The sequence below is a fragment of the Atractosteus spatula genome, chromosome 8 (assembly GCF_055471065.1).
Source record: "Atractosteus spatula isolate fAtrSpa1 chromosome 8, fAtrSpa1.hap1, whole genome shotgun sequence".
NCBI classification, from domain to species: Eukaryota; Metazoa; Chordata; class Actinopteri; order Semionotiformes; family Lepisosteidae; genus Atractosteus; species Atractosteus spatula.
This window is the reverse complement of record NC_142713.1, coordinates 37,909,551-37,936,582: the sequence shown is the minus strand read 5'-3', so window position 1 is coordinate 37,936,582 and position 27,032 is coordinate 37,909,551. Positions and strand designations below refer to the sequence as shown.

At 37.2% G+C, this 27,032-nt stretch overlaps 1 protein-coding gene across 1 annotated transcript; it reads left to right on the top strand.

Moving 5' to 3' along the window:
• The first annotated feature begins 2,534 nt into the window (after window positions 1-2,534).
• On the top strand, window positions 2,535-22,197 carry LOC148829529 (transmembrane protein 168-like). Its single transcript, XM_088923810.1, has 5 exons — window positions 2,535-2,709; window positions 4,207-5,476; window positions 11,939-12,081; window positions 14,368-14,642; window positions 20,408-22,197. Exons 2-5 carry the CDS (start codon window positions 4,340-4,342, stop codon window positions 20,953-20,955), a joined length of 2,103 nt encoding a protein of 700 aa, XP_088779936.1. The 5' UTR covers window positions 2,535-2,709; window positions 4,207-4,339; the 3' UTR covers window positions 20,956-22,197.
• The last annotated feature ends 4,835 nt before the right edge of the window (window positions 22,198-27,032 follow it).

Genomic DNA, 27,032 nt, shown 5'->3' with positions numbered 1-27,032 from the left:
TAAAATGGAGTAGTTGTTAATAATGGTCCTGGGGATAGAAAGTGTGTTAGAATGGTAGGGAAGCACCAAAGAAATGCAGTTGTGAGACTAGGAGTTCCTGGTCGACTTGATGATCCTGGGGCTGTTTTTGGCCGGGGTGATGGCCCTATCAATAACATGGGAAGGGGTATCCTCTGTTGATGAAAAAAGAATGCATTTTGAGTGCTCGGTTCTGGAAATCCATGAAAAAGGGAGAGACTTTTGGTGTGAGTGGGATGAAAAGAGCTGTACAGGAGATAGCTGTGTGAATCTGTGGATTTGTAATAGACCGAGGGGGAGAGTCGTGGATGGTTAATAGATAAATGTATGTATAGAAACGGAAGAGTGGTGGAAGATATGTTATCTGTGTATTTGAGGGACAGGTGAGAGTGAATTGATGCAGGAAGTGCTTTAGCTGTCATTAGAGCGTGTAGCAGCATCGACGCAGTCATCGATGCCTCGCTTGTAGAGGTCGGGGACAAAGCCAGTATAGGAAGCAAAGAAGCATTCTTCTGCCCAGCTGACAAAAATATTGGCATAGCTAGGTCCATGGAATAGCAAGTATTTTTTTATGTTTTCTTTCACTCATGCAGATTATAGTACAAATTTAATTTACTATAAAACTGATTATCTAATTTAAATATTTAATCAAATAATCCATAAGGACAGGACAGGCTCTGTAACTCATGAAGTATTGGTTGACAAGCCAGATACTTTCATGCAGCACAGGATGTGGTGGCAGTCTGTAGTCATTTGCCAGCATAGACGAAAATGAAGTAAATATGGTTGAAATGTTTTTGTTACCAGCCTGTATTTTAAAACTAAATGTAAACAATTTATGTCCGTGTATTGTAGAAATAGACAATATACTGTAAAAGGTATACATTCTCTGTAGCCCTCTCAACCAATGCTTATGGATTGTTTTGTTGTGATTCTAGGGGTCTTTGAAGGTTTCTTCATTTGAACGAAAGTCACTGGAACTCACCAGTATGGATGATTATCCATACATGTGCTACATGATACATGTGTTATATCCATCAATCCATTTTCTCACGTCTTTATCCAATCCAGGGAGCCAGAGTCTGTCCCGGCAAGCAATGGGCTCAAGGCAGGGTACACTCCGGATGAGATGGTGACATGGACGCTGGCATTTACATGGTTGCACTAGGGCCAGATTTCCCTGAAATCCTACCAGTCTTTGGATTGTGGGAGGAAACCCCAGCACACATGGAGAGACCATGCGTACTCCACCCAGATAGTACCCCAGTGCCCGAGCACTGCAGGGCAGCAGTGCTAACAAGTGCACCACCATATCACAGTACTTTATGTTTTGAAAACAAAGATTTGATGCAGAATGAAGTTCAGGAATATGATGAACTCCAAATTTGAAGCATTTAACCATGAGGTTTCTCATTTTAAAATTTCTCTTTTTGGCTTCAGCAAGTTATACAATATAACCATTTTCTGAATCTCTAAACTATAGCCTTCACCCTAGTATCCCAAACAATGATTCATACTTGCCATTTATCTTAAAGAACACCTTCATGTGTTTACAAAAACTATTTCAGGTTCTACCTTGGAACAGTGTTAATTCACTTGCTGTATCCTCCTATGCTGTTCTTCACACAATAAACAGTACACCTTTATAACTTGTGTACACTGGCATGGCCTGGTAGCCTCAGCTGCCATCTTTGTCAGAAATGTAAAAATTTAAAAGGTAAAACAGACATGCACTCTTATTGCACTATGATCATCATAATATGTTCTCACACTTGCTCAGTTTCAAGATGCCCAATGACGCATAATCAATTTTGTTTTGTTTTACTCTTTTTTCCTTTACTCACTTCAGTCTTAATGTCTTTTAATGGTAAATGTTGCATCATCCATTATGGTGTATATTATTAACCATTTACTCTAAATATTACCCGACACAGATCTGGCAGTTGGCTGAAAGTATTTTAATGCGTTGACTCCTGCATGTGTGATGAATGCATCTCTCCCTTCCAGCATTCGATCTTGGTAGATCATGGGCCTCAGACACGCACAACACCTCTTACAGGCCTGCTGTACTGTGGTAGAGTTTTGCACTGGATATCAGAGGGGGTGACATCGCTCCTTAACTGCATCAGCACACAGAGCCCTGCTACACGTGACTCAGAGGGTACTGGGACACAGTGTCTGCAGAGTTTGTAATCTTCTTTTGTCACTGTTGACAAATATCTCATTTTCATCTCATCAAATTAGATGAAAATATATGATATGATATGACCCTGAAATCTAAATCATCAAAAGTCATTTCCTTTTCTGTATTGGAGTGTTCAAACAGTTTCTTTCACTAAATCGTGATCCAACTGCTATCTTTGTTTTTGTATGCTTAAGTGTCTTCACAGCAGCACACTGTCAGGATGCCCGTGTAACCACGATCTACTGCATTTCCAGTGCGACCCCGTTTGACTGCATTGGTGCTTTAGCGATAAGAGTCCCATGGAGGCAGGGATTGGTCTTCGCTGCTCTCCGTAGTTGACATGGAGAAAGTATGGCGGATGTGAGGCAGGGAAAGTTTTCAAACTGAAATCAAAATAAATTAAACAACGAAGTTTAAATAACCATATGGGATTAAAACAGAGAGAAACGACGATAGGATTTATTTTTCCTGTGTTCATGGTTAATCGTTGAAAATCTACTGAACTGGTGCGTAGTTAACAAAATAAATTTAAACGCAAGAACTTCATTCACTGCGCACTGCAGGAAGTGGTGATAGTTTGCTATCGGATAGAAATATGTTTTAACGTCTTGAGAAGAGACTGTTCACTTTTAGTAAACGGATAGACATCTATCTGGTCTTAGAGTTTGATATGGTTGAATAAAATATGCAACTATGTAATCTTGGTAGATGAAACGTTTAACGCGTGACAGTACGTTTTATTTAAAGTATCTAAGCATGTACTATTATGTCTTTCGGTACCAAAAAATAAAATATAAACAGTGCAAATGTAATGATAAAATAGCTTATTTAGGAAAGTTATTTGTTCATCTTAAATAATTGATGCATTTTAGCATGGTCGCTAACAAGGTGGAATTTGGGAAATTGCCGTCAGTTCGTATTTGTTTTTTTCGTGTTTACTATCCTGTTTAATAAATGTGTTGTCCCAGAAAGTATAAAGAAATGCATTTTCTAATATCTATGGCAAGCCAAGAAAATAAGGCGGAAGAGGAACTTTCTTTCTCTTGCGCTTACGCTTAAGTTACTTTTCAAGTGTAAACTGTGTTAATGTGAATCTAGTTTGGTTACACATGAGACGCAATCAGAAAATGACACATTGCGCAATGGAAGTTATTTTTTTTTCAGATGTGCACAAGATATTAATGTAAAAATTGTGTTTGGCATGAAATTCCTTAATAACTTCTGCTGCAACAAGAAGTGCTTTCGTTGTACCGCTTTGTTTTGACTTCTCTATGATTTTGTAGAAAGGTGACGTGCTCTACATTGACGTTTAAAAGGAATTAGACCTTGTGAGAAGCAAATGGTACATTGTAAGTTCTCACACGGAAAAATCTAAATACTGATATTTTTGAATTGCTAGAGTATAGTGTGATAGATGAATCCCTTGTTTTTATGATTTATTTCGGCGTGAAAGAAGAAATTTAACAAGCATTCATCAAACGGTCATCAAACATAAAGAACTTAAGTTTTCTGTAAGGTTTGTTTGGAGTACTCATATACTGTATATGAATATACTTAACATACCTAATTGTGATTTCTTACATTGACTCTTAAAAAGAGTTTTCATGGTGAGATATATATTAAGGGCAAAATCTGGTGGTTTGATAAATCTAGTTTTGCCCAGGGCTTGTAGGAAAGCTGAAGTTGTCTTTTTCATGAGGAGAATGCTTTGGATACAAACAGGTGCTGAAAAGAGTATTAACTGTCGGTTTCACCCAGAAACCCGTAGTGAAACTGGATTTACCAGGACCCCAGCATTTGCTCTTAAAATTTATTTCCCTTTAAAAATTGTTTGCTTCAGACGTCATCATGTAAGAATGTCGTGTAATGAGCTGTGCAGCCTGTTTATTGATATTGGTACGCTTTGACATTGCAGATTTTGTGTATTTGGGAGGATGTGATTATTGACTTAACAGCACACAAGCATTTATTTAATTTGCTTTTGGTGTTTTTTTTTATTACAGTTGGTGAACACTTTTGCTATTACAGCATTTGGAGAACATCTCCTCAGATATCAAATATGTCAAATATCCCGGATGAGCCTTCCGAGGTCAACATTTTGCTGGTGTGAGCAGGAGCCTGTCCCCATCCACTTACATGTGCAGGTCATTGCGCTACTGTGTCAGTCACTGTCTGTATGCAGCAATGACTAGACTGGAGGAGTTGAATAAGGAGGTTGGCATGCGGTCTTCTGTGCGCTATCTTGGTCATTTGGCCAGTCTCAACTTGCTGGTGGCCGTATGCTTAGGTCTCTATGTACGATGGGAGAAGACGGACGATTCTCTAATTCTGGTGATTTTCATCTTGGGCCTGTTTGTCCTAGGAATTGCCAGCATTTTGTATTATTACTTCTCCATGGAAACTGCAAGCCTGAGCCTGTCCCATCTATGGTTTGGGTTTCTGCTAGGTCTCCTGTGTTTCTTGAACAGCTCCTCCTTAAAGACTGATGTTAAAGAGGAAGTCACCAATTACCTGCTCCTGACTAGCATCATCATAAGGACGTTGTCAGCTCTCGTGGAAAGAATTTGCGGTTGTGTGCGTTACCGGCCGGCTCTCTTGACCTCCACCGAGTTTTTGGAGCTTGTTGGCTTTGCTATAGCTAGCACCGCAATGCTGCTTCACAAGGCTATCAGCATCATTCTCTTGGTGGTGGCTTTGGCCACTCTGATGGTCGATCTGCGGATGAAGTCCTTCATGGCGATTCCAAACTTGGTCCTGTTCGCAGTGATATCCTCGGTGTTGTTTTTCCCGTCGCTGAAGATCTCCATAAACCCCTTTGCTCTGGCATGCTACTTTAGCCGCCTGATGTGCAACCCCTTGTTTGATGTCTACTTCAGCAGCCTGTCCGTCACAGAACGCTGGCTGCCGTTCCTTACTCACGGCAGGCTGTGGCGGAGACTGTCTGTTCTCCCACTCGGACTTCTAGAGCTCAGTTTCTTTATCCTCGCGGCGTTCAAGCTCAGGGATTTACAGATGTGGTATTTTGTGATACCGGGCTTCTCCATTTTTGGGATCTTCTGGATGATCTGCCACATCATCTTCATCATCACCATTTGGGGGTTCCACACCAAGCTGAATGACTGCCAGAAGGTGTACTACACTCAGCGTTTTGAAAACAGAAGCCTGGACAGGGTGATGGCATCCAAGGGGATGCGCCATTTCTGCTTGATCTCAGAGCGCCTGGTGTTCTTCAGTCTCGTGTCAACAGCTATCCTGGGTGCAGTGTCATGGCAGGTGGGTTAAAATTCATGCATAGCTGCCTCTCTTGTAATTTCATACACAACAAAGCAAAATAATGGTCTCAGTCATTCATTTTAAAGTCAGCAAAGTTAAATCGCCTTTTGAGCCATAAAAACCGTAAGCTAATTTTTTTTTATTTTGAAGAGGTTTACCTCTGTAAAGCAGGTATTATTGGGTTTCTACTAGAAGGTATCATTGGTTATTACAAAGACATGGTGCCAGAAAGGGAAAAAAAGCATCAATCTACAATCATATATTTTTTAAAACCTCTGAATTAGCAAAAAATAAGTCTGTTGAGTTTTGCTGAATCCACATGCTAAATGATTGTACTCAGATAAGTTAAAATGTAATAGATACGGTTGTCTTAAGGGAGCCATGTTAGAATGAAGCAGACAGCACAATGAAGAATGGAAGAATTCAAAATATGTTTTAATTTATTTCAGTCATTTAATGTCCATACTGCCTACAAAATTCCTGGCTGAATATAAAACATAATTTTCACTACCAAACAATACATTTATTGTTTTGCATGTAAAAAGTAAAAAAAAACACTCTTATTTACTCTAAAAAATTTAGCTCTATAACATTCATTGTATATATTTCCAAATTGGACACATAGGAATTTGCTTTTGTAACTAATTAATGCTGTAGGAGCAAAAAAGAAAGTACAGGTTCAACAGTTTGATCTATAACTGTTTCTTTGCAAAACCTAGCCTGAAATAACATTTTTTTGTTGTATTTTATGACAAGTCTTAATTTATATGACCTTCTTTAACTACAGCATTTCTCCAAAGGCAACACATCAGCTTAATTGTACTTTAAGTTGTTATCTGCAAAATCAAGTATAAGACAGGACTAATTAGCAGCAATCACTCTTGATTAACGACAGGATTTTGTAGCTAGCCAGACAAGTGACTTCTGAAAGCTCTGTTTGAAGTACAGGACCTGTCAAAATGACTAAATTACTGAAGACTTCCCAGACTTTAATCTCATGGTTTTGGAAAATCTTTCACGTTTTCAAAATATCAGAAATGGTTAATGTAGTTCCACATTTTCATCATGGTAGAGTTAAAAATAACTGTTCCTCAGAATTTATTTGAATATACAAAGCTGTGAGTATGATATTCACACAAAGTGTGCATAATATATAGCAGTAATTTTTCTTACCCGAAGGTTAGACTGCCCAAGGCTTCTAAAATGATTGTTCTGTGAATCTAATATAAGACCCAGCAGGCGGTAACATTGATGAGTTTCAAGATGCTAAATATGTTTTCTAAAGATTGTTGGCAGTTAATGGTAAAAGCAAAAAAAAATGGTTCCTAGTACCATAATGGTTATTCATTTTTGGGCATTAAGGCTTCACCTCAAGAAAGTAGTTCAAACTGAATCATCTTTATTGATCTAATCTACAATTTCCAAGTTGTTATATATGATGCTTTTTTATATCATTTTATGTTCTCTGGTTATTTGTAGTACCTCAGATCACTCTGAGAAACTGTCAGGGTTTAAAGAGGTGTGTTGTGGGGAACAAGCCTATAGGCAGCAGTGAGGAATAGTGGTCAGGGCTGTGGACTCTGGGCTTCCTAGTGGGTCTCTGCTCTTATACCCCAGAGCAAGGTACTTTGCTCACATTTCTCGAGTGCCATGCAGGATAATAGGGTGGTGTCCAGCTCATCGATGTAAATGATAATTTATTCTCATTTTAATGTATCTGGTTAAATACAACATGCTATAGATGGGACAATGTACAGTCTTCATAATGAGCTTTAAAGAATTGAGTGTTTGAAATGCATGTCCTCAGAACTGCCCTTTCTGAGTTCTCCCTCTCTCTCATTCTGTCCCCTCTTAATGGACTTCACACATGAAAGATTCTACATTGTATTCAAAATGGGCAGAAAGTGATAAATGATAGCTTAACTCTTTGCACTGTAGTGTTTAATGTGAGTGTTTACCATACTTAAAATTAATTTAATTGTTCCTTTGGTGATGTTTCTTTAGAACCTGTTAAAACTTGAATATCTCTGTTTTAAGGATTTTGCTGTAAGAGTTTGGAAGATGTTTTTGCATTTGAGTATAAAGCATCAAGAAAACCCAGATAACAGAAACACACATAACCTGTTGTATGTAACAATTGGAGATCACATAGCAAAAGAGAAGTACTGAATCTGTTTTATTAATGACTGCCGTGTCAGAGGAGATCTCACACCACCTGTGAAGCTCATAACAAAATCACAACAATAAGCTCTTGCTGGTAGGAAAGAGAATAACTTTAAATTAACATCAGAACTAAAGAGTAATTAAATATGTGCCGGCTGCATGCATCATTAGGTAGACAGGATGTGAAATTAATTTGCACATACCTGCTGATTTAGCAGATTACTGTCCTATAAAATGCTGATTTTTTTATTCAGATGGTTTACAAAGCACTTTTGTTGCCATGATTTATTGTTTGCAGTGTTTTTAACCGCCATTTCAGATTTGTGTACTTCATGTCAGGCCTAATAAAAGGAAATAAAAGCAATTACCTTAATCAATGAACCTATAAGAATGTATGCTTTAGCATTGTTACTGCACCTCGGTTTGATCTGGTCAGGTGTATTTGTTGCATGTAATCGGACATATTTTGAAGGTGTAAGACAGGTTGCAAACGAGGCCATTTGGCCTATGTAGCCCATGTAGTAGTTTGTAGTTTATTGATTTCAGGATCTCACCTAACTATTTATCGAAAGAAGACAGGCTACTGGCTTCAACAACATGGCAGCCATGTTGTCCTTCAACTCTTTGGGTAAAAAGTGCCTCCTGTCATTGCCTTTGAGGATTTTGAGTGCTTGTATCAAGTCCCCTCATAGTCTTTTCTGTTTAAGACTAAAAAACATGAACAGCGATTCAGCCTGTTAGGACAAAACATTCCCTTCAATCCTGGAATGTATTGGAATTGAGTCCAGGGCAAGTAGCAAGTAGCATATTGTAGCTCAGGGTGACGTATTTTGTATTTATAGTTTGTTTTTACTGTGTGCAGTCAAAATAATGTGTACATTAACCATAATTTTAAATCCTGATTTTGGTGCTCTCTCGTGGTTTCAGTCTCAGCTGCACTCTGTGAATTAGGCTTACATCTCTTGCTGAACCGCCTCCAACCAAGTTAGAGTTGAAATATTTAAAAAAGGTCTCATTAAGCAAATTATTAGTTCACTTCAAGTAATTGCTCAAATGCATATGCTCTGTGGGAGAATCTCTGCTTTATAATCTTTGCTGCTGAAATTCCTCTGATTTTATTCTAACAGGAGGTTGGCAGTTCAAATTAGTTTAGACCTTTTAAGACAAATTGTTGTATAGGGCTTTCTTAAGCCAATATCATTGACCATCCTGTTGTACAGGTGTCCACAGTAAATACAGCTGTCCATTGTAAATCTCTGCCTGTTCAGTGACTTGTCTGTCAGCTCATGCTGTTCCTGAAGAGTCATTTCCAGAGGGATGACAGTCTTTTCATGTAATGGGCTGGTTATGTCTTTTAGAGGAAGACATTCTCTGCAGTGATACCAGGTGGTTAGGACAGTATTGTCAACCCTTAACAGAAAGTTGTTTTTACGAATTTGTACTATTTTAATTTATGAAATGAAGAAAAATATTTTAAGTCTGGAGGGTTTCCAAATTGGCTTTTTAAGCTCTCTGTCCAACTGGTTAGGGTGTGTATAGTGCCTGAAAAATTAACTTGCATTTTTCATTTAGAGAATGAAATTCTCAATTCTAAGATGTTTAGCAATTGTTAGAAAATATGTTTTTGATACTGCAGTAGAATACAGTGTAAAATTATGTCAGCTTGTGTTGTTACAAATGCTGGTGTCATTTTTTAGTTGTTGTTTTCAGTCCAGTTAAGCATTTTTCATGTCATTCTTTTTATTTATGTGTTTTATTTATAAATGTTATTATTTTTTCATAATTTTTCCAACATATCATTCCCATCTCCCAAACCCTTTACATTTCTTGGTTGGTTGTCCATCTACATTGTACATATTTGTTTCCAGTGTACAATATAACACAAGCTCATTCCATCATTCCCTACAAAGGGTGCAATGTCTGTTTTCTAATATTTCAGTATACATAGCTGCAGTTAATGCCAAAAGTATGTTTTTTTTGCCGTTATTTTCAAAATTCTACAATAGATGTTTATAACCCAAAAAATAAATGTTGGTCTGTTTTTCCATTTTTCAGTTCTTTTGATAAATAATAAGTAGCATTTCCAATTTTTTTAAATGTATAACAATTTCATAACATACATCATATCATCATTTCGGATTTACAACATGGGCACTCAGATAAAACAGTAAATTAACTTTAAATTTAGCTGTCCTTAATGGCATATTCGATGGATTACATATAATATTACATAATTACATGATATAATATATAATTCCATAACAATATCTGCTGTTCTTCTACTGAAATCTCATGTTGCAAATCATTTTCCCATTTTACCTTTTTTTGTATAAAATTAAATTAAAGACGTATTCACTGTTGCTCCAATATTAACCAAGAAGACATAGCTACATATGGTTAAACCAGTTATAAGTGGCAGCTCTCAGCTGAGCAGCCAACTAAAATGAAAATTTGGAAGATTCAAACGACCTATTTCAAATGGAGCATACAACACTAAAGTTTTTATCGGTACTTCTTTTTGACCCAAATAAATTTAGAAATCAATTTATTAATCAGTGTAAACATTTATTAAACATTTTACTGGTAAAGATTGAAATAAATATGTCACCTCATAAATAAAACAGACATTTTAATCACATTCACTCCCTATATTGATAAAGGTAGGGTGGACCCATCTCTCTAAATCCAGTATAATATTATCAGTGGTCCATAATTCAATTCATATACATTAATTTTTTTCTAACCTGATGTTACATTAATACCTATATATCTAAGTCCCTCAAGCCTCTATTTAAATAGTTTTATTAAATAATTTACATTTATCCTTGCGTTTTTATTATGGCACTATATTGATTTAAACTATGAAAGGATATTGGTAGAAATCTGCCTGGGTTTCTTACATATAACTATAACTCATCTGTATGCAGGAACACCATTCCACTTTCCCAACATAAGCACCTGTATTATCTCTATCACTTAATATTGCAACAGCTAAAGATTCACTAGCTAAAGCAAATAAAAATGGAAACAATGGGCATCCATGTATTGTGCTTCTTCCCAGTGTAAAGGGACTAAAATATTAATTATATTAGTAAGTATCTGTGCTTTGGGTGATTTGTACAAAGGTCTAATGAAATTCACAAATATATCTCCAAACGTCACGTTAATTAATGTTTGAAATAAAAAATCCGACTCAGTCATATCAATGGCCTTTTCTGTACCCATAGCTAACACACATTGGGGATTGACTTCATTCCTTGAAGTTACAGTCACATACAGGAGCTTTCTGATGTTTTCTGACCCCTATATCTGCTGAATGAACTCAGTGTAATCAGTATGAATCAGCATTAGTATGACAGGATCCAGTCTTAATGCAAGCGATTTTGAAAGGTTTTAAAAATCTACATTTAGAAGAGACAGTGGTCTGCAAGACCTACATAACTTTGTCCTTTCTTGGTTTTAAAAAGACATTGATTATAGCTATCTCTAGTGTATGTGGTATCAATATACATGTCTGTTTTTCAGGTAAGTCTAAAAGGACTTTTTTAGCTGTTATTTTAGTGTAATAGTTTATGCATTGTAAGATCAATAGTTCACATATTACACAGTTCTCTGTAATCAGTTCTCCATAAGTGCAAAAAAGAAACTTCTTCAAAAAACAGTGTTGAATATGCTCTGTCTCAATTCTGACGGATAGTAATTTATTTTAATGGTCCTTGGTAGAACCAGTCTTTGCAGTGATAGAGAGTCAGTCAGTATCCCCAGAATGAGCATTAAGAATTAACAGTCAGAATGAACTTCTGGTTGGATGGACAATCTGCAGAACCCAGGCAGCTCACCTCTGCTTTAGCTGACGTACAAGGAAGAATACCCCAACTCATTGTATGCATTCAGAAACATTACATTCAGTGCTCAAGGGGCATTTTCCCCTTCACCATCCTTAAAGGAATTTAAGCGGACCTAGTGATCTGCTCATGGATGTGATGGTATACTGTAATTGAATTAATCTAGCAAAAAGAATAAGCAGGATTTCCCATTTTACAGCACATTACTTGTTGATTCTAAACTTTTGGCACATGAGAAATATTTTTTTAAAATTGAGATAATATTGAAAATTTTTATAATTCACCATATCCTACATCCTTAGCTGAGGGACCTCTTTTTTGTGAGGATGTAGTACATGTTGCTAAGAAAGAGAAACTTGTTTTATCAGGTTAGTACTGAGTGAGCAACTGTATTATACAGTATATAACTTAAGTGTAGCTTCACATTCTGGTTTTAATTTGTACTTTATTTCAGGTCACTAATGGGATCTTCATGAGTGTGTTCCTCGTTGTTCTGCCTCTGGAGTCCTTGGCTCATGGTTTGTTTCATGAACTTGGAAATTGTTTGGGAGGAACATGTGTGGGATATGCTGTCATTGTCCCCACCAACTATTGCAGGTACAGAACACTGCAGACCATCGTTATACATTTTAAGATTTAAGATTTTTACATTTTCGGATTTTTCATTTATGGCAACACTGTAAAACATTTATAGATGTCTGATGCACGCAACTGAGATCAAAAGCTGAACTGCATTTTATATTTTGCTTTTCCTATCAGTTATGGAGAAATTTAGAGATCAGAGTACCCAAATCGGTTAAACATGGGTTAAAGTTATCCCTTTACCTTAAAGAATTAATCAAATTTGGGATACCATTGTATTTGTGTGACTAATACCAGTTGCCTTATGCCTCCTTGCGTACTTCAGTCCAGCTTTAACTGAGGTAACATTAAAACAGTTTGCAAAAAATACATTAAAAAAAATCAGAAGAAATTTCACCATCAAATTCTAACATTAGTTGAAAATGATAGGTGCCCAGCTTTCCAGTTTTATTGTATATGAGGTTCATAACAGATATCATGTTTATATGTCATGTAAAGTGTAGATCAAGTTTACTTGATAAGGAAAAGCAGTCTTCCAACAAGATATTTTTATGGACGCAGGTCATTACAAGCAAAATATAATTCATTATACATCAACAGATGCGTTTTTGACAGTATTTTCCCTGCTTAATGAGAAGTCTTGTTGTTTCATGTCTCTTCTGCATACAGATTGAATGGCACCTTTTATCTGTGCATATTAACAAAATGTTTCCAGTTTTCTCTTTAATGGCTGATCACACTTAAGCACTGTGCTGTAGTTATCACCTTCCAGTGTTCCAGTGTGAGTGTGAGTTTGAAGCCCAGCAGGGGGGTGAGACACGTGATGAGAATGTAGCAGTTTTATCATTCGGATTTTAATGGGTTCACATCCTGTTTTTTTCAATGATGAGGAGAGTGCCAGCCTCCCCTGGGGAGAGGAGAAGCTAGCAGGCCAGGCTCATACAAATGAGCAGGCTGAACCGTGGCTATGAGACAGCGGAGCTGTTTCTTCATCCTCAGTGAAGAATCAAGCCTGTATAATGCTTAACAGTTCTAATTTTAGAATAATGTAGTAGGTTCTAAGTATGCAGTTTCAATCAAGTATGCTTTTGGGAAGGATGTCTTGTGAGCAAAGTAAGAAAATTACATTTTTTCACTCAAATCACATAGTCAAAACACTACAGGTCTGTGCTTGCATGTCACTGAAAAATTTAAGTTTATTATTTGCAACCCAAAGCAAAAATGTACAAACCAAGACAGCTCCTGTTTGTTTCCTATAATTTACAGCTAATGCATGTGTTACTTATTCAGTCACTTTATATAGTTAAATAGGCAGCTTTGTGGAGATGTGGATTCCTAACTAGAAGGTTTTGGGTTCAAATCCCATGTGAAACACTGCTGTTGTATGCTGGAACAAGGTACTTCACCTAAATTGAAATATAATTGGAAAAATGGATAAAACCATCAGATATACATATAAACAAATTTATATTTGAGTAGGAAATAATATATTTCAGCAGAACATTCACAGGTGAAATATTAATCAATGCACAATCCATGTCTCAATTGTTATAAGTCCTGGTCTGGTCCTAGGGATCTCTTGAGTCTTCTAGTATATAGGGTAATTAATTTCAATGTTATAAGAAAGGCCTTTTGTAAAATTTGCCTTCAGTTCTTAAAATATTGAAAGTTACCAGTTGGTATGAAACCTTTACTAATTAGTGATTGTCAGAGCTATCCCATATGTAAGTGTTAGGTGATTTGGGAGAAATTGGTCTTGAACAGAAAACATTCACTCACTGTGGGAGTGTCTGATATAGTGTCTTTCCCAGCTGTGTTTGTTCTTCTTAAATTGATCACCTGTAAGGAACTTCTTAGTCGTAAAGCAGAAAAAGCTTAATTAGCAAATTGGGGAGAGAGTGCATGAAGTTTTATATAGTGAAGTTTTTGGACAAAATAAACTTTAGCTTAGGTATTTTTGAAACCAAGGTCTGAGCATGTTTAAGGCACTAATTAGAACAAAAAAGATTTAAGAGCCCAGCTGGAAAGACAACCATCAGCAGAGTGGTTGGTCAGACTCAGGATTGAGAGCCACAGCTCTAGGTTGTGGACAGAGTGAGGTTTTAATGGTACTCAGAGACATCCACCCACAGGACTGTCTGAATGTAGGAAGAATGAGTCACTGGGGCAGCCTTGACAGGTAAATCTTTGGAAGTTTGTTTGTTTTTTTTTAACAGTGTTGACTAGCTAATGGATGGGAGACACTGTAGAGGGCTGGTGAGACAGAGGCGTGTCTCCTATATTCTTGTCTTTCTCCTACAGTGTTGATGGCCAGCCTACTTTGCTCCCTCCTCACCACGTGGAGGATTTAAACCTGAGGTCGACGGGCATGCTGAACTCCATCCAGAGATTCTTTGCCTACCATATGATTGAGACGTACGGCTGTGACTACTCCACCAGCGGCTTGTCCTTGGACACCCTGCAGTCCAAACTGAAGTCTTTCCTGGACCTGCGGACCCCGGACGGACCCAGACACGATACCTACATCGTTTATTACAGTGGCCACTCCCATGGCTCCGGAGAGTGGGCACTGGCAGGTAATGTGTTTTTCATGTGGTGAATCAAATCAATACCAGCAAGCAGTTCTACATCAATTACACACCCATGAACTCTTAGCTGTGGAACTGTGAAACCTTGCCTGAAAGTTAACCCTGGCAGCTTTGCAAATGCTTTTGCCAAGATACTTGATCATTTTTATTGTAAAGTGATTAGTGCAAGCAAATGATTTATTGATAACAGCTGGACCTGAGGAAGCCTTTTATTGAGGATTTAATGTAGGAAAGGCTACAAAATATCCCACAGCATCTATTATATTTAATTTTTCTCAGCAGCGATTATGTTTAGAAATTGGCAGGATTTAAGAGGCTGGAATAGTTTTCAATCAAACACTTGGCTTTTACCCACTAGACAGTAAATTGGGAAAAATATGATATGCTGTACCTATTATAAAAAAGTTTGTCTTATAGGTTGTATTATATTTCCAAACATAATTGTCCAAATGCAGTTCGTATGGAGTGCACAATATAGTAGGATACATTCTTTTAATTTTATAATCCAAGTCTTAATTATCACATCAAAATTATTTGCATGCTTAATGAAAGATAATTATGGTAAATTACTAGGTAATTGATTTTTTCATGCTGAGACTTAAATAGTGTCTGGAATTTAAAATACTAAAACTTAAGTTTCTTTATAAAACTATAAAGAGCACAATGAAGAAAGTATGCTGATCCTTATTTTAAACGTAATCTGCTTCGAGAGCATCTGGCACCTTTAAAAACACGATTCTATTAAAATACTTGGCATAATTACAACATTGGATTTGAAGGAGTTGTTTTCTCCATTTCGAATTATGGACATTTTACTAAATTTAATTCATGTTTATAGATAGATTTTTCTGAAAAGTGTTGGATATTCTAGTAGAGTATTTTAGGACTATGGGATGTTTCAGTAGAGTCAGGTTTTCTCAGGACTAGGAAAATAAGACATAAAGATACTGTATTTCCAGTAGTTGTCATAAACTCTTCACCTCGTAATTTTTGGAAAGAAACGAAAATGCAGTGTTCATGATAGATGAAAGGATTTTGATTACAATATATTAGTAATTTCATGTGCAGTTAACTAGTACTTCTCATCATTTAATTCATAAGCAAGTAGCAAAAAACATTAACCAGAAATACTAAACTCCCTTTCCTATCTCTTTTGAGCCCTAGAAAATTGTATTGTTTGTATTATTTGTTTTTTTTCTGTATCTTCACGTGAAAAGTGCCTCTTTTTCAGAAACACCTTTTAGTTATCTTTAGCAAAACATACAAAAATGCATAACATTAATTTTATGTAGCACTTTAAACAATCCAGATGCCTGAAGAGGGTTTATATATTTGTTACCCTGTAAAAGAAGTATCTTGGCAGGGTTTCAGTGTGATCTCTCTGTATTTTATCTTCCAATCCTTTTGTGGGACACAGTATATGTTGCAGTATTTGAGTGAAGCTAGTATTAAAAAAAACCCTGTTGCAGTTTTTTAAGTGGTTTCAGGTGAAACAGCAGGGAAGTCAAAGAGATTCAAAGTGCCAATGATGTTTCTTGGCAGATGGACCACACTGAACGGAGCTGCTGTAATGTATTTCCCCTCACAGCCTATAAAGCGGATTAACAAAGACTGCGGCCATCAGCCATGTGCCTGCAGCTGTTAATCGCTAAGAAGTGAAAATTAATGGAACTCAGTCCTGCACTGTATCGTTGTGGTGTTGACATTTTTCATATTTATCTTCTTCGAGGATGCTGTGTGAGGAGGGATGCACCTTAGCATTGGAGAAGCCAAAAGAAAAACAAAGAAACATAACAGTAGAAATGAAAAGATTTATCAAGGGATCAAGTACAAAATACAAGAAACTTCACAGCCTTCCATAGGGTTAGATTTCTTCTTTTAACAGAAAAAAAGATTATACCAAAAAAAAATGATTTAGTACTGCTTTATTTAGTCTTAGTTAATAGGCACAGAGGAAAGGAGCACTTGAGCCTCATAGGAATTTAATGCATTGAATCGCAGGAATACCCATTGACATCTGATGGGGAAAAAAAACCTTTTTTTTCAATAATCATTCCAGGCTGTCAATTGCAGTGAGCTTCTGGACCAGTAAGCAAGCAGTATGTTGCCTCTGGCATTTTCATGTCGATCTGTCAATCACAGCGGTGTTATGGACTAATGAGCAAGCAGCATTTCGCCTCTGGCATTTCTGTATCAGGTATCCTTTGTCAGAATGAGGCCATCTTGTCCCACATACAAACAATTGTGAACCATGAAATGCAAATACAAAATGTTTCACAGTGTTCTAATTAGAGGCTTTTCTGATTCTTCTTCTGCCTATGTACAGCTAGTTGTTCTCACCAGAAATCCCCCAAGGAAAAAGCTGTTGACAGTTACTATTTAAATAAAAAATGCACATGTAATTATATAAGAAAGGCTTCAAAGTAGAGGAGGCAATTGAGTCCATATTTCAATTAAGTTTCAGAGTAATAGTTAATATATATCAATAGCTAATAATAAAATTGTTAATTATATCTTACATGATTTTTTCTTTTCATTAGCAATCTTCTTTATACATTTGGCATCTGCTGCAAAGCATACGTCTTTGTGCTATTATCATTATTTCTACTTATGTTGTATTAAATTGCCAGTATGTCTTCACCCTTATTGTTTTCAACATTACACCTTTCAAATTTTTAGTTTTTCTTTCTGTTGTACCAGAGATAAATATTTTACAGATTTCTTTACAAATTGCAAATACATTCTCTAAATCCAGTGATCCTAACAACACCCTTGCTTGTAACAATGTCTTTATCTGTACAGTACCTTTACAATTGTATCCAGACCCTTCCTGTGCTGTCACATTTTGTTGAATTAGAAAATGATGCATGCATATGTATTTTAAATGTAATATTTTGTTTAAAACCCAGGGCTGAAACTTAAGACTTCTAATAATATGATGAGTTTGAATAAATTTCAACAAAAACTAAGAAGAAAAAAATGAAATTAATCTAAATAAAATAATGAATTGGAAAACAAAAGACAAAATAATTGGACAATCTAAAACAATTTAACACATTCATGAAAATAGTTAACTACATGAGAAACTTCCATAATGTAATATAAAAGAACACAAATAATGTAAAAACAGAAGGATTCAGAGAATGGAAACTTGAGAAAAACAAGAATGGGTGTAGGAAATATAAATTAAAAGTAATCATGTCAGTAATTTTAATTGTTATTAATTAAAAATATTAGTTTGAAGCAAAAGGTTTTAGATCAGTAATTAATTGTTCCAGTTAATATTTTTTTGCCTTGTCACTACTCTCTGCATTCATGATGTTCCCTTTCATTTTTTCTTCCAGTTTCAAAATCAGACATTTATGTGCAACTTCAATTACTGTCTTAAAATCAGATTGTCCAAAATTACTTAAGTTTGGGGCCATCACTGCTTATTCAAAGTAACCGAGAAAGCTAAATAGGGTCTGTCTTTTCTAAACCCATAATGGCTGTCCCTAATACCTTCATTATTATGTGTAAATTCTTGCCTGACCCAGTTTTGCCCTCCTTGTTATGGATGGGTACAATATTATCAATTCTCCAGTCTCCAGTCTCTTCTCCTATTTAGTGTGACCCATTAAAGATCCTGGCTAAAAGTTCATGAGTAACATCCCTCATGTCTTAGAGAACAGTTGCAAAAATAACATCTGGACATGGTGATTTATCTGTTATAAGCAGAACTCTTACTATTACCATCCCTGTAGTTCTTCAGGCTCTGTTTCACTGAGGTTGCTCAAAATGTAGCAGTATCCTACTTAAGACCACAAAAAACAAAGTTTTATGAGTTGTTAAAATCGAGATAAGTTGTAAATGTTTTAAGGACTTGGATCCTATTTCTCCTATAATGCACTCTGGGTTTGCAGATAAATAGTATGAATCAAAAAATCTTGCTCCTTTAAAATGAAACTTGGTGAGGCAGACAGTGAGAAAAGGTGAACCTCGTGTAGTATTTTCAGATAAAATATTTGATAAAATAGACTCTGAAGTGGGCAAGACAATACTTTAAGGCGCACAAATTAGATTGTTGTTTTCCACTTAATTTCTGCAGAAATGTGAAGAGGCGATCCCAGTCTAGTACAGTGTTTTGAGTATACACAGAGAAAGCTAAAAGGCACTCAGGAGTTCAATTCAATCTGTGCCACCCTGTGCTTGCATTAAAAAAAGGCATTCATTCAAGGCTGTCCAGACATGGCCCTGAAAGACTGCAGTGTCAGCAGGTTTTTTCCCAGTCTCCTTCCTACAGCTGCACCTGGAGGACTGGCCTATGCAGTTAAACGTTAAAGTGGTCTGCTTATGGGCCTGTCCAAGCAGCTGGCAAGAATGTTATGAAACCTATAAAGCTAGGGTCACATTCACTAACTGACTGGTCCTGCTGTGATGGGTTCGAGCCCGAGTCATGCGAATCTGGCTCTCCTCAAGTCAGTGCTGATCCTCGTGGACAGGGCTGGGTGGTTGGCGTTGCCTGGGACATGCACAGGTCATAGGAATCTCCCTTCGCTTACTCTTTCTCACGTGTGTGTGGGGGTTGTTTTTTTCTCTGCAAGTCAAAAAACGTAAAAAGCACACAACTGACAATTCCAAAAATGGTGAGTGTAATAAAAATAATTGACAGTTCTAAATTTAAGACGAAAGTCATTTTTTTTTATGTGAAAAAGACAGTAAGAAGCTGATTTAGCCTGTTAGTTAGGAATGAAAACCTGCAGACAATTTGACATTCCAGAACCAGGACTGGACAATAAATGAGTGGGGGTCTTTATGTATGGAAATAACATCTTCAGATCGTGAAGTTTATCTCTATACTTTAAAGTTAATGTGCATTTGTTGCAGATATGAAAATGCTTCATAATCATTTTATAATATGGTTGCTGCACTTTGTAAGTAACTCAGCTGGTATTTTATGTTTTCTTTGTGATGTTATTTTGAATTATGTTATAGACATGCTTCCTTCAGAACATGTTTTTTTCATTGCACAAGAGCCTATAGTAGAAAAACACAGGCCATTGGTCTTTTGATCTAAACTGTTTCTACTAATATGTTTATTTTAACTATCTGCTACATCAGCTCTTAGCAATTTAAAATGTTTTTTATGCATTTTTAGTAGAGTGATTATGCCATTACATCTTTAAAACTATTAGAACAGTTGTGATGAATAGAGACTTGTACATTATTTTTATTTAGCAAATGCATTCAATCAGCCTGCCCCCCCCCCCCCCCCGACACCCTTTTTGCAAAGATGCATCTGTGTCACTGTGACTAAATCACTTGATTCAAGGCAGCCTCAAGTTTAGAATACTGAAAAATACATTGTCAGTGGTTTTAATTGGAGAAACTCTCCAACCTCTAGCCACTTAGGAGGAGGCCTGTAATGTCTAATAACAGTATTGTAGGAAAAATTTTAAAAAGTAAAAGGTTTTGTTTTTACATTAATGTATTTGCATGCTTTTAATTTAAAACTAGAACATACAGTTCATGTGCTTGCACTACATATCTGAAGTCTATATCTATGGTGCTTCTTAGATATATTTGCATGTATGCAAATGATCAACTTGGCTTTGTTAGTCTTTGTTTGCCTTTTTTAATCCAGTTTATTTTCTTAAATTTGCAAAAGCTGTTGTTGATATGTACCTGCTACACCTCAGGGAACGAGCAGGAAGCCGTAAGTGCTAGAGGTCAAGCTGATGGGTAACCGTGTGATGCTCGTTTCTCTTGTTCAGGAGGAGACACGCTGCAGCTAGGAAACCTGCTGGACTGGTGGAAGGAGAAGAACGGCACCTTCTGCTCCAGGCTCATAATCGTGCTGGACTGTGAAAATGCTTTACCTTGGGTCAAAGAAGTACAGAAAGTCGGTGACCTGTATGTGGCTGTTCAGGGCGCGAAAATGGCCAAATACGTTGACGCTGAGGAGGCAGATCCCCCTCAGCTGGGAGATTTTACATTGGACTGGGTGGAGTTTAACTGCAACCCTGACAACAATATTCAGTGGTCGGAGAAAGGGCGTACTGTGACTGCAATGTATGGGGTTTCCAAGCATTGGAGTGACTACATGCTGCATTTGCCCACAGGAAGTGATCTTGCCAAGCACTGGATGGTGTATTTCCCCAGGATAACTTACCCACTTGTACATCTGGCAAACTGGTGTGGTGGGCTAAACCTTTTTTGGGCATGTAGCATTTGTCTGCGATGTATTAGGAGAATGAAGTTAAGATGGTTTCCACCAACTGTGCTTGACACAGGACAAGGATTCAAGCTGGTTAAATCTTGAAAGGCCCATTGATATTTTCCCCTTTTTTCCCCTTTATGGTCCTTTATTTTTATGGTATTTTATTTTTTTTTTGACTGTCTAAGGAGTGCAAGAGCATTTTCTTCTTTCTTGGTCTTTGTTTGACATCTAGGTGGCTCCATGTATGATGTTTTGAAAATGTGGTTTTCTGCAAAACCTTTGAAATGTGCCTCAAACATAGTCCTGAGTCCCAGGGGTGTGACTGTAGTGTCCTTTCTAATTCTCAGCTGTTATGAGAGTGAAACTCTGCCTGGCTATGAAGCAGGTACTAAAGTGTCATGTTGAGCTGGGTGAGGTACTTCAGTTTTGTGTAGATAATAATCACCATTTATATAAAAATAAAAAACAATGCTCTGAGGTCCAAAAGAAAAAAAAATCTTATGAACAGAACACATTTTGTTTTGGGGATTAGTATGATTAAAGAATCATGTTTATAATTTATTCTTTGTGATCCTGAAGCTGATTCTCCAACTTTTATTTATTTTACTTTTAATTTTTGTTCTGGATATTATCAAAATGCCTGCTTAAATATCTCCTTTGACGACATAGCAGATTACAAATTCTAGACCTGGCTGTGAGGTTGCTTGCTTGAATAAGGATGACATTGGTGTCACATTGCTTGATATTATCCAGATAATTACACAACATCTCTACAGTACTATGTGTCAACTCTGCCATAGGTCACTCATTGGAAACAAAGTATATGGTTTCATGTTTTGTATAGCAAAATGATCACTTACAAAAGTTTAAACTCATTTTTGTAGCAAAAGAAATCTAATAGCCTTGTTGGCCCTTGAACATGTCTGGCTCTGACAGCTTGAAACAAAATAGCGACCAGCTAAAGTATGCTTGTTTGACATCTTAATGCAAAAATTAACATTTAAGTGCTCTACTAATATAGAATGCATGTTCATTTTGTTGTAATTTAAGCAGCTTTGAGGTGGCAGCTTTTGGAGTGGGTTAGTTTAAAGGCACACTGGCAGCCTGCGGAACTGGTGCTGTGTTTTACATATTTTGTTACATATTTTGCAGTGGCCTCCTGCCAGCTTAACTGTTATCATCCCCGACTCAGGGAGGAGCTTTCTAGTTTTATTATAGAAATGGTTTGTCTTGTTCTTTTTTCTTTACAGATCCAAAGTCATCAGTTTCCCTTTTTATGCATGGAAAAATTACTTTTATTGTTGCCTAAGAAAACTATTTTCTTAAATAAAGCCATTTTCTTTAGCTCTGCCTCTACCTGAGTTACATTGCTGATGTGTGTCAGAGAAATTTATTTTTGGATTTTTTTGAGTTTACAAGCTACTTTATTTAATTCTATTTTATTTTTAAATTTAGACAACTATTGTCAAACAGTACTTTTTCATTTTGTGTAATTGTATTCCCTTCTCAATTTCTGAAAATGATAGAACAAACCTTATGACACAGCAGAAGCTATGATATGCAAAGGCAAAAACAGGACATTCTGTAACATGCCATTTAGAGATCAAGTAGTTTTCTAGGATAGAGACCTATACCAGATAGTTAAATCAGTAATTAATAGTATCCCAATTAGTGGAACAGTTTCTCAAAGACCAAGGCTTAAAGACGGTCCCTACTGAAGTCACAGCTGCACTTTGGAAACTTAAGCCCTTTGGAAAAGATCCAAGCCCGAAATGGTCAACATGACACATTTTTCATTGCATTGAGTGTGAGCTCCAGAAATCTGTGTCTGTGTAAAAGCAATCAGAATGATATAACACGAGCACACCACAATACATCTCGGGAATCCTAAAGAGAAAGAACATGAAGAGAGTTTGAGAATTAATCTGAGCTTTGAAGTATATATAAAGAATGAAGAGAATTCATTTAATGAATTGCCTGATGACACATGAATTGTATTTATTTATATTGACTCTGTGTTCTGTAATATATGCTGGGGGTTTGATTAGAAGTAAATCTGATAAAATACACTGACTTTTAGCTTCTTTCTAGTTTCTCTTTAAAGTAATGGCTAAGCAACAGCATCTTCACAAATTCAGATGTATTCCTAATCACTAAACCAGTGTGAGAGATCTGATTTTATTAATAAGACAGATTAATTTGTTAATATTAAAACCACAATGCTGATGGCATGAGATAGGGACACAAACTCTTTCGATATTATTAGATGCAGTAATATTAATATTACATTATATAAACAATAGAGTGATTTAAATTTTGTTTATAAGACATTTTGGATTGAGGCTGATTATTGCGAATCACTTTGTACAAATACATTATGGAAGTATTGACTGCTTAGTGAGCATGTATCAGTAGAAACACATTAGTGTTCAAATAAAAGGAACAAAGAAAGACAGCTGCAGTCTAAACTTAGAATCAAATTGCTTTTGCTTCAAATCAAGTAAAACATGTAACTCCAAAACTTAATTTACTGATTAAATGTATCTCTGATTAATGAAGGACCTATTTAACTGAAAGCACAGGTTTTCACAGGTTTTCAAGTTCTTCTTCTTCTTCTTCGCATTTTCCCACTTATGTGGGGTCTGCTTGTTTGCACCGATTTTTCCACTTCGTACGGTCTGCGGCATCTCGGCGGGTGACTTTTGCGAGGCGCATGTCGTCTTTCAGCCGATCCAGCCAGCGCGTAAATGGTCGTCCACAGGGCCGGCGGCCTTCCACATTCAATTCGAGGGCGGTCTTTGCCATTGATGTGTCACTGCTGCGGAGCACGTGTCCATACCATCACAGGCGCGATTCCCTCATTTTCTCAGTGATTGGGGCGACTCTGAGTGTTTTTCGCACCCCTTCATTCATGACATGGTCTAGTCTTGTCAAGCCGAGGGTCCATTGCAGCATCTTCATTTCCATCGTATGGAGTGCCTGTTCATGTTTCTTTGTCATTGTTTCAAGTTATAAAGGGGTATTAGCATATCCTTGCACCTCTTTATTAGCTGGGGATAGAGAACTCCAGGGTTTAGGAATCAGGCAAGGAGCATGCCATCACAGGCATGGAAAAGTAGAAAATCAATAGCTGGCTGCTGCACCCCCGAGGGCAGGGTGGAGCAACTGGGCTCAGTAGGCAACAGTGTCCCCAGTGAGTTCCTGTGGGGGTTTCGTGTGTGGGGTGCTGTCAATGAGAGAAGGTGTCTCTCCTTCAATAGGTCCTGACCCTGCAGTACAGGGCCTTGTAGCCTGTTAAGTTGTTTTAAAATAAATGGCTCCAAGATGGATGGGTTTTTCCTGTGTGTGGTTGCAGAGTTCATAGTAAAAAGCTCACCAGCTTTTTCAACAGGAGTGCATAATGAAAATAATTGGAAGTTTCTAAACTTGTTGATAGAATAAATGAATCAATTTATTGATATCATAAAGGATATACAGGATAAAATTTATTCTTGAGATTTTCCACTGGATGCCACAATTACAAAGGAGATTTGCTGCTCTAATGAGCATGACTGGTATTCCTGCTGTCTTCACAGGATTTCAGGTATGTTGATGGAGGTGTGGAGTCATCCTGGGCCAGGGAAAATGGCAGCTTGCTTTATTCATACACCACAACAGAGAGAGAAACGTACCTGCTCTGGCCAGCACACACTCATCTCACCATGGAGATCCAGTACTTACATCCATGGGGCTTGACTGTAACATACTCCCCATCCAATGACACTGCTGGGCCAGTGTCTCTGTAGGTCATCCAAGTATGTAGGCAGCAGGCACAGTTCCTGAAAACTGGCAACCTCTAACAGCCCAGTTAGAAAAGACAGGAGGCAAGATCATAATTTAATAATTAGAAAATTATTTTCCGTTCACACTGTTGCTAGATCAGAGATTGTGTTAAATCACCAATATAAGAGAGAACTACTGTATCGCTGTCATTCTCATCACTGCATACGAGCGGCGGGGGCTACTAGTATTTCCATGATAGTCAGCTACTGTACCTGTCATTCGGTGCCAGTAACCTTGGTAATTAATTTGACAATAGTCTTGTACTACCTGGAGGCAATTATTCACCACACCCACCTCAGGTGGTTCAAGACTACATACTGTAGGCTGTGATCAGACAGTACTCGCGAACTCTTGTCACAGAGTTTGCTATGTCTCTAGCTTCACCCCAAGTTCCTGAGTTCTCACTGTTTGCTTCCTGGGACCCTGCTTCACCATGACTTTTTTCTCTGAATCCTCCTCTGGTGCCTGTGCACTGTCTCTTTGCTTGTCCCAGTTTATTGCTCTGGACTGTATTTGCAAGGACTGTGCTTGCCTGTGATCACCTTTACTGCACCAACCCGTCTTTGCTGCTGCAGTCAGCCTACTCTGGGCTCATGCGGCTGCTTGCCAGCTTGTTATACAGTAAATGATTTGTAGAACAATCAGTAGCACATTTCATCCTGGAATTAAGAGACAAGAAAACGATTCAGTTATGGAACCTTCTTGTGATGTACCTGAAGACAACTCCACCTTTCAGTGTTCAATTGACCTCTACTTGTTCCTTTTCAGCGCGCACACTTACAGATCCCCAATCGAACCTCTTAAGGAGTCTAAACAACCCTTGTGTGGTCATGCAATGCACCATTTCATACTCATTTGTTTTGGAAGCTTTGCTGAATGGTAGGATAATGCCAGCTTTACCTGTTCCTTCGGTTTTCCCCGCTAACTCTAAACAGATAAAATGAAGTCCTTCCCTACATTTGTTTACAACAACATATTCCGACTTTACAGTCATTTTGAAAGAATAGAAACCAATATACAAAGGGGCTTGTCTAGAGATGTTACAGATGCGGCGCCTTTTGAAAAGAAAGACTCTCGGAGTTGAATACTTTTGGATTCTGCTCTTTTGTTTGATCTTGGAGTACATTACCATACCATTTTGTATTAGCTGGAATCTGCTCGCTCACTGCAGCTCTTTGTTTTACCTCTTCTCTAGGCCTTTGAAAACAGGGATTTGGCACTTCATATTTTCACTTCAGTACCCTGAGTTGTTCCTCGGTAGTTTTTGGTCTGGTTTTCAATATTATTTAAATGTGTGATTTTGACTGTCTTAAGAATTGCATAATTTCTGTGTGTAATATTTACATGCATGAGTCTGCTTTTGAAAAGGAAAACTATTTTTACAATCTGAAAGAACTCGTATAATTCACAAGTAAAAGCAACACGTTCCGTCCAACGAAAAGATATGGGCAGTGTTTCAAGGACTTTTCGAAGGACTTTATATTCTGGGAGACAGTTTTCCTTAACCCGAAATGCAGTTATTGGTGCATATACAGTACTGTAGTATCAAAAAGGAAGGAGAAAAGCAGACCTTTAAAGAGGGATTTTGACAAATTCAACAGAGTGCCAGTTCAGTGACAGTTAATATCTTAATGTTTTACAGTAAATAAAAGCTGATAACAACTTTAATGATCTTCAGATCAGATCACTTTTTTCATAGAAAGTGATCTGAAAATTGTCTAAGTGATAAATAAGTTTTTAAAGTATTAACCCAAATTAAAGAGTTACAAATTAATGATGTACTTATTGTATATTCTGTATTGTAGATTTTCTGTATGTCTTCAAAATCCATTCTTCAAAAAAAATTCAAAAATAAGGAATGTGGGGGGCTGCTCACAGTCTGGCATCTTTGCGCTGCATGGTTTTTACAGAGACTGTTGGCAACTGGGTCTCTTTCACCAGGCTTGGGAGACGCAAGCAGCTGCCAAGCTTTACTTCCTTTTCAAAACATACAGCACTCAGGTTTCAATCCTGCACAGGAATTGCAGATAAAAATGAATTACGGGCACTGTGTGGTCGTTAGAAATTCTGTTTTTTTTAACATTTCTGAACTTTTACCATGCTCTTTTAGTGACATATAATTAACGGAGCACAAATGTACCCTGAATAAAAAGAAAACTTCAAGGATAAATGTATTTGTCAGCAGTTTCGGAGTGTGGAATTTTAAAAGGTAATTAGCATACCTGTCAGACGCAGGTTGATTTAGTCCCTAAGATGCCAAAAAAATCCACCTGGATATAGAACGCTTCGATTGCACTCATTCTTCTGTTCTCATGCCAACTCCATTGACGGTTCACTGCCATGTCACTGAGGTAGCC